The sequence below is a fragment of the Trachymyrmex cornetzi genome, unplaced genomic scaffold, assembly GCF_001594075.2.
Source record: "Trachymyrmex cornetzi isolate Tcor2-1 unplaced genomic scaffold, Tcor1.1 scaffold61, whole genome shotgun sequence".
Lineage (NCBI taxonomy): Eukaryota > Metazoa > Arthropoda > Insecta > Hymenoptera > Formicidae > Trachymyrmex > Trachymyrmex cornetzi.
In genome coordinates, this window is record NW_017299926.1 from 3462275 (window position 1) to 3471762 (window position 9488).

Here is a 9488-nt window from a genome sequence, read left to right on the forward strand (position 1 = left end):
ACACACACACACACACACACACACACTCACACGATAAGTTAGTGAATTTTTACCTGATGCTTTTCTAAAAGTGGTATGAACTTTTCCGGATCTTTAGTCACGTCTTTCGGCACAATTACTAAGGTACGGCTTTGCAGAAGAGGTCCCCAAATTTCGGGAACACTGTCGACGAAAGTAAGAGAAGTTTTGAAAACGCATCGTTCTTCATCGTCAGCATATGGAAATTCCCTCCATTGCCATTGTAGACGATTCAACAGAGTAGCATGAGGTATAAGCACTCCTTTAAGAAAATAAATGTGTATATTACAAATGATTATGCTTTTCCAGACTCTCGCTTTTTTCAAACTGTAAATTACATAATAGATAATCGTTTTCAATTTTTTTTTCTGTATTTTTCTTTGTGTGATTGATAGTAACTAAGGCTAATATCCTTTTATAATAGATACGCTGTTTTTATTCGCCGTAGATAATATTGAAAATATGAGACCGCGACATTTTAAGAACATTTACGAATAGCGTTAATTAAGATGACTAAAAACGAGTATTATGCGTTAAATCATATATTTTAGCATTATTATCTATTGTATAATTTGCACAAAATGCAGTATTACCTTTAGGAATTCCTGTACTTCCAGAAGTATAGAGAACGATAGCAAGTTGATTCGAACTCTCCTTGGTTTGTAATGCAATTTCTTGTTCTTGTCTGGAATCTTTCAGAAGTTCTTCATACGTTACGATTAAAGCTCCCTCATAGATAGATAAATCCACTGAAAGTGGAATCGTATTTTTATTTAATTGTTCTCACATTGAATAAATAAGTACAAGCGGAAGAAATATCAAATCTATTATCTTCAATTATATCCAATCAAAATGAAACGTAAAAACTCAAGGTTTTTTCGCGGATATTTATAGCTAAAGGAATAATAAAATCTTCCGTGTTCTGCAAGTTATTTTATAATTATTCATCATTCGCTTTCAAAGTAATGCCAAAGTAATCTTCTTGTTAGTAAGAAATAGATGTAATAGATCTATGTATACACACGACCTCGTGCTAAGAACAATGTTATAATTGAGAATTATTATGTAGACATCTCACGTTTATTTTTAATTACGTACATTCATTGTTAATTTAACGAAGAATGTAAAAGTTTGGTAGAATCGACTTTGATGATTATGAGATTTGTATGCAATTTTGTACAAATTGAAATCAATTATGTGAAATTATTATATAAACATTAAATAAAATGAAAATGTAATACACTTGATTAAGTATTTTCGAAATCACATTAAAATTTTATTAAAGAAATCAAAGTTAGAATTGAGATATTTTCAAATTCAGCTATTTAAAGATACTTTAGATTCATATAAATTTAAAAAGAAAAAACAGGAAATTATTTTTTTGTTTATATTATATTCCAGACAGTGTTATGATTCACGATGAATCACTTATGTAGGATTAATTATTATGAGATTTCTAATAACTTGGGATTAAAAATATAGTTGAAACTTGATTTTAATGAAGATTACTTATAAAACATTGGTCTGCTTTACTTAAATAATTCTTCGTCTCTTTTATTTATCTTTTATTTATTTATCTTAAATCCAGTAGTAAAATTACATAAAAAATAAATTATGAAATAAAAGTAAGAGGTAGACTAATAGCTGAAAAATAGTATCAAAAAAATTATATAAAATTTGTATCTAATTTAGACACCGAATAATAATGTTAAACTTTTTATATTTGTTTTGAAACATTTGCATCCTGTAGAAACGGAAATTTACCTCCTTCCTCAATCAGTACTATTAACGGTTGTGCTTCCTTGAGAATGTGTTTGACTCTAGACATGGGAAATTCCGCGTCCAAAGGTAAATAAGCCATTCCTGCCTTTAGAATACTAAGTAATACAGTTGGAAGTCGATGCGACGGTTTCATGCAGACAGCTATTAGAGACTGAGAAGTGGTTTCGAATTTTTCGTACTTTTGTAAAGCTCGTGCCAACTGATTGGTGATGTTATCCAGTTCTTTAAAAGACAGCTTATATTCCTGTCCGGTGTCATCTGTATCGAGTTTCCAACAATGTTTAGATATATGTAGACTTTCTTTCGATACAATGTCCGCATTGTAGACATTATTTAATACAAAACTGATTAGTTAAACTTCTATTACAATCATACTCTAGACCACTTTCTTATGTACCTTTTATTATATTTTATATCGCGAGAGAAAACTCCTTACCTTCATAATATATCGCAATTTGATTTGGATGGGATTTTGCTGCATGACTGAACAATTCGTGTACTAAATCTTTCTTCTGATTCCTTCCTGTGTGTTGACCTTGTAAGATTGATTGCTGCTGCAGAGTACCCATTTTTAGGCGTTCGAAGAAATTGTAATTTTTTACTTTGTATCAGCAAAGATCTAAAATTTAATTTACAATGAAAATTTTAATAGTTAATCATTTATTAATAATTTATAAACATAATATCCTGAAATTTGCGAATTAAAATATAACAGCAAAAAAATGTTCGAAAAAAAGAATTAGTTATAAAGCATTTGCATTTGTCATTCCAAGTAATAGTTTTTGATAAAGGTTTAAAATTGTATAATTATAGATTATACAATTGTTAAACGGTTATCTATCCTTGGGTCACACTTCGACAGACAAGTATTAGTCATCACTTTATACACTTATTATTAGATATTTAACCGTACATTGTGTGCGTAATGTCCACGTAACATCAAATAATATTTGTAGCGAATTAATCGATGCCGTTTTAATAAACAAACATACGAATTAGATTGAATTTACAATTCGCCAGAATTATATCTCTACTGTGTTACTAATTTGTGTATCACAATATCAATAGGAAACATGAATAAATATAATTAGTTAAATAAATAAAATATGATTAGTTGTAATCAGGTGATATACATGCGTGTCATTATTTTGTTAAAATAATTCTTATTATAATTCTTTTTAATTTTGTATATCTATTGATTTTCCTTGGTTTTTCATTAAATCAAAAAATTCATAAAAAATTGGAAAATATATTTTATGTTAAGATACCAATGTTATTGCGTAAACAATTTTTTCATTGAAGCCTAATTGCACCAACTATTATTAAGTTGTTTTAATTTTAAACGAAGCTTAAAAATTTCTCTTTCTTCTTTTAAAATCAATAGACAGAAAGGAAGAGAGTTTCAAGCCTCGCTTAAAATTAAAGTATAACGTCGGACCTTAAACAATTAAATATTATAGATGTTTAAATTTTCATTTTAGTTCTCAACAGCTGTACGATATCTCATATTATATATTAGTTTTTATTATTTGCATTATCCATTTTTATTCAAAAATTTAAATTGTCAATTAATATGAATCATTAAATGACTGATCAATTTTTAGTTTTGAGCATTTTGGTTTTATCTATTTTTTATAGTATTTTTTTACAAATTTACTTTCATCTCTAACTTTTACAAATAAGTATTTTCAATGAAGTTAAATTTATTTATTCGTGTAATAAAATATGTATATGTATATAAAAGTACTATACTCACAATAAGTAAGAAGAAAAAATATCTTATTATTACTTATATTGATGACATTGGCGAGAAAATTACGTAAATACTATATATGTATATGATATACGCATGTAACTCGCACTACTTCAAAGTCTTCGTACGACTAACTTCGCGCTTTACACTAAAAGTCGAGCAAACCCATAAAATATGTCCATGAGCAAACCTACGGTTTTAATAACCGTACTTTAACTCGTCAAAATGATCATACTTGAAAATTATAGAAATATAAAAATATATTACTGTAAAACAATGACAGGTGGAATGATAAAATAAACAATAAATTCAAGGCTAATGAGTCAAGCAGACGGAGGTGCTCAACGATTCAATTATCAAACTTTAATTTTTTTCTATTGCACAATGTCTTCTTTATTTTAAACGGTTCTCTCTTTGACTCTCTTTGGAGTCCTTCAGCAAAATTATATCTGATCCTAACTCATTTTCGTTGAGCGATCTGCCAAGAGTAAATCACTATCAGGTTCCTAACTGCAGTGAATTTTAATTTGCAAGAATAAAGTTAAAAACAATTCGAACTAAAAACCAAAACTAACTCATCTCAAACGGAAAGCCCAACATATCATGAAACTTTGTGGTAATTTAAATTAATAAATAGTTGATATCTAATTTTTAGTATGTTAACTAGTCATATTAAAAAAGACTAAATATTTTTGACCGTATTGTCTACATAGTCGAGTATGTCTAACGAACGATTTTTAATTAGGAAAAGACAAGCCGCAAAACAAAACAATTAAATCTTACATCAAATATACAAATTTCAAATTACATGCCTTAACTATAATTAAAGTATAGAGTTATAAAGTATACATATAAGTACTAGAAGTACTCTAATAAAATAACAATTTATGTATATATATATCACTTGATTACTATTAAAATTTTATTAATTTATCCTATTGATATTGTCGTATACAAATTAATAATATAGTAGTTATATAATTCCGATAAATCACAGATTTGTCTTATTCGTTATGTTTGTTTATTAATCGCATCAACTAATTTGCAACAAATATAACATTCAACATACGGTATTATGCATAGTTACGTACACAATCCTTCGTCTGATATCTGTAAAAGAGTAAAGTGAACGGATCATTAACCACGCGATTCATGGACAGACAACCGTGTTTTAATCGTAATCTATGATTAGCTAATTTTTAATATCAAAAATTACTACTTGGAAACTCTTTTACAACTTATTTTTTCGAGAACTTTGTTGCTGCAATAATTTAATTCGCAAATTTCGCAACAGCCTGTATATCAATTTTATAGAATATGTGAATTTTTGTGCATTATTTTTTGAAGTTAATAATTTCATAAAGTTTAATTAATCACTTCATACAGGATGTTCAAAAATTCGCGAATTATAACAAGAAAGTTTTCGAAAAATTAAGTAGAAAAAGTTATTCGTAAATTTTTATTTTAAGCAATAGCTTCTAATGGTTTAAATATGGCCAATTATAATTTAGACTACGTTTGGATGGTCATGTATGAGTATTAGTGAACGTACTGAAGTGCGCGCTCATCAATGAGCTAATACTATATCACACGCGCGATTCATGAATATGTGGCTATCTAAACATAGTTTGTAATTAGCCATATTTAAACTCTTATTACATCTAAAAAATTATTGTTTAAAATAAAAATTTACAAATAATTTTTTTATTTAATTTCTTGAGAATTACTTTGCTACAGTATTTCATGAATTTTAGAACATCTTATATGAAATCTTTATAAAAGTAAAAGTTTTTATTTTATGATGAAAGAAATATGTGATATGACATACGAGTGCGCGTCTGGATCAATTTATTCTAGGAATAAATTATTTTTCTATTGAAGCGCTGAATATAAATCGTATTAAATTTCTGTCTGAAGATAATAATCAGCATGTATTAATTGTGTGTGTGTGTGTGTGTGTGTATGTGTGTAAATTACTACATAAATATTATATGTGTAAGAAAAATCTTCTATATCTTTAATACAATCGAACAAAATTTCGTAGATTTAAGCAATTGCTAATAATTCGTTCAAATTACTAACGAATCTAATTTTACTGAATGGATAATGTAATAATTATCGTAATAATTCTTCAGAGTAATAATGCAGTAGTAATCATGATAATTTTCTTTTCAATTACCATCGTAAGGAATTAACAATGTCCGTTTGATTTTTCTAATTAATAAAACATTTTCATGACGAATAATTAATTATCGATTCTATATAGGATTAATCTCTCTCTCTCTCTCTCTCTCTCTCTCTCTCTCTCTCTCTCTCTCGAATAGTTAATATTTTCATTAATAATTTCATGAAGACGATTATAACAGTGGCAATTAAGGCATTTATAAGACAAGCGTTGTTAACATACCTATGACAAAAAGACATAGTTTACATTCTTGAAATATATGGCAGCATATAAGTGCAGCAAGGCGCGCTATGGAAAATTTTAAGATATGAAACACGATTTTTCTTTACACGTGAAAATACACGATTCTTTACACGTGGAAATATATCACGATAGTGTCGACGGAAGGAAAAAGGCATCATCGGAATTCTTGCCTTGAATCGATAAAAGGAAAAAGAAATTTATATGTAGAGGAAGGCTATATACGCACGTGTCAAAGTCTGTATAATATTCACGTCGCATGTACTTATAATTTATTCAATGCTAATAATATCCAAACATTATTGGATATAAAACAAAGAAAAAAGAACGAGCTATTTAATTCTGATATATATCGAGATGTCATTATTGAAATTTAAAATATGATTTTAATAAAATTTTTAATTTAATTTACTCCTTATGACTAAATTGTGATGATATTAAACTTATTGTTATCTCGTGAGCATTTTAATGATAATAATTGTTAGCGTTAATTGTAGTTTGTGATTTTTTAGTAATTTATAATAATTTTAAACCGAAAATAATTTCCTTAATATTTGACAAGATTAATTTTCCGACTTGCATTGATTTTTTAAATTTTTAACGAGTGCTATCTGTCATTCCAACTTTGCGGATTTTTAAATATTTTGTATAATAGAGTAAATCAATTATAACAACCAGAAACGATAATAACGCAAGTGCTTAATACAGTGTATGGCAATGCCATTGTAAGCGCGAATTGCTTAAGCGCGTTTCTTGCTCTAATAATCGTCACAATTTAAATAATGTGTTTGCATAATATCGACAAATCTGGAACAAATATATAGCTAGCTAAATTGAATTTTTAATTATTTGTATTGTTACAATATCGTATACTGTGGCAATAAAAGTTTTAATTCTTTATTAGTTTACCGTGTAATTTGTTAGTTAAAAATAGTTTCCGTGATTCACATTCGTTTATCGTGTCGACACTTACCTTATCACTCTGTTCTGTTTGACTTTCTATTTGTTTCCGACAATGCAATTTCAGGGAGAGTTAACACTTTTACTTTGTAGCTCGCACTGCCAACGACTGTCGAAATACAACAATTCTGATTTCCTTTCACTCGTATATATACTTCGTTTTTCTTGTCTTTTGACCGAACACTCGACTCTACTCGGTAGTTTCTTTCTGAAAGCACGCACTTCTCGTTAATTTCTTCTACTCTTGTTGTCTCTCTTGGTTTTCTTTTTTCTCACTAGATGATCTCTTTCCGGTTATACCGGTTATTTTCTGACTCTTCTTCTTTGTAGTGGTCGATAATCAGACAACTTGGCGACGCGATTTTTGTACCCAACGCGACTTTAATGTTTGGTCATCGGCGGGTTACTAAGAGAGAATGTCTCCTCCGGTTGATATGGCTGGTACTCTTATATAGAACCGACTACGGACTCTGAATTGTCCCTCATACCGCCATCATTATTATTATCTTTACTATTCTACGCCACTCTGTCCATTGCCTGCCCCCCATCAACATTTTCTGGAATATCCGTGCGAGCATGATTTAACATTTTTTCCCACATTTTATGTGTAACTTCCAAAAATCAGAAAATTTTGTTCATATTTTGCTCAATTTTAAGATTAATTTTTTTAGTTCATGGTATGTACGATTAAATTTTTTCTTTCTAGCGTAATAATTATGTCTAAATTATTTAGTTTTTATTATATGAAATTATATAATCTTTACTATATGAAATTTGACATTAATTATTTATTCACGCATGATGATCTCACAGCACATTAATGATTTGTTTACAAAAGTCTGAAGTCTCGGTTCGTATGTAATTTAAATCCATATAATTTAAATCTATTTATAATAAAATCTCCATCATAACTCATACGCTATAATTAGACTGCGGAACTTTATGCAAAATACTTAACTGAATATTAACTATCGGACAGTTTTAGCAGTCAATCGTTGTTCGTTAAAGAGTTATTAAAAGGTGAAGTAAAAAGATTGAGATTGCCATCTGTAAATTTACAAAATTGCAAAATATGCATTTTATGCAAAACATTCAGTTAAATATTTTGCATAAAGTTCCGCAGTCTAACTATAATACAATCCAACTATGTTTTGTAAGAATTATGAAATAATTAATATACTTACGAGTGTGTACGCGCGCGCGCGCGCGTGATATCATTATTGTGATACCAGTGGAAAAATATGCGATTGAGAAATAGAAATAAAATAGGTACAAATCTAGATGTATATATAAAACATTTAATTAATTATTAGTAACGCTCGTGACGTATCTAGTTTCTCAGTTAAAAAGAGTGCGTAGAAGAATGCATGGAACTTCCAGACTGAAAGGTGACACGCATGACGTTTCTAGTTTGTAGTTTAAGCGTGCATAGAAGAAGCGTGGAAGTTCCAAGTTGAAAGGTATAATGGGAAATCCCCAATTACGTAGGTGATCTCTTTCGCCGAAATATCTTTTCCTGTAAGTTTCTTCTACATCGAAGAATTACTAGAACATATGGAATATACAAAAATGATTATACGATTGAATATTGTAATAAAAAAATAATTAATATATTATATATTTTTTGCATGAAAACTACGTATTTAAAAATAAAAAGTATATTATTTAAGACGTTTCGTTATCTTTTATTAAAAACAAACGATAAAACGTCTGTTTTCTTTTTTCAGTTTATTTACAGTTTAATAAAAGGAACAGAATAAACATTTAAACGTAAACTCTCAATATTTTTATTCGCATAATAACAGGTCAATATTTTCTGGTATAATCCATAAATTATTATTTACTGCTATAATGTATTTACATAAATAAAATATTTTATTTATTGTTTACCATTATTGTTTAAGAACACACTAACATTAAAACTATCATAAACGATAAATTGTAAACCACAATTTACAGCTAAGAGCGTTCTTTACGAAATTTCCTTTATTTATGTTTGCATCCTATCAGATTACTAAAAACTGGAAGTCGTTCTATTGCGGCAGAGATTATAATAAGAATCGCATTATCATTAAATTAAACTTGTATAGTCCGTTATATATAATATAACAGCATTGAATTGTTTGTTAAAATTGGTTTTCCCGAGACTTATATAATTGAGAGGATGGGCGGAATAAAGGCACAATTCTACTTAAGCCCTTTTTCCGGCAATTAGCTTTTTCATGTAATATTGATCATAATAGAGAAATATTGTAACATATAACTTCTTAAAGACATTACATAAATTCATTTGATATTGTACCCATCTGTGTATAATAAAAAAGTAGCAAGTTATTTTTATTTTTATTAATATCAAGGTTCCATAATTAGGCCTTTATTCTGCCCATTCCCTCCATTGCAAACGCAGTCTTCCTTACGAAGTAAGAGAGGAAAACCTTGTGTGATATCGCAAACAGTAATCAAAGTATTACATCAGTTTTTGCATGTCTGCATTCACTGCAGCGTTATTGGTCATCAAATTCATAAACTCATGCTAATGTGATGAAAAGA

At 28.5% G+C, this 9488-nt stretch overlaps 1 protein-coding gene across 1 annotated transcript in view; it reads right to left on the reverse strand.

Moving 5' to 3' along the window:
- Window positions 1-7374, reverse strand: part of LOC108766646 (mycosubtilin synthase subunit C) — a 12335-nt gene extending 4961 nt beyond the window's left edge. Inside the window, exons 1-5 of the mRNA XM_018516053.1 lie at window positions 6952-7374; window positions 2237-2419; window positions 1783-2058; window positions 612-767; window positions 54-280 (exon numbers count right to left, since the gene is read on the reverse strand). Coding sequence (XP_018371555.1) covers window positions 54-280; window positions 612-767; window positions 1783-2058; window positions 2237-2369 — 792 coding nt within the window. The 5' untranslated portion in view covers window positions 2370-2419; window positions 6952-7374. The remainder of the gene's footprint in view (window positions 1-53; window positions 281-611; window positions 768-1782; window positions 2059-2236; window positions 2420-6951) is intronic.
- Window positions 7375-9488: the final 2114 nt, after the last annotated feature.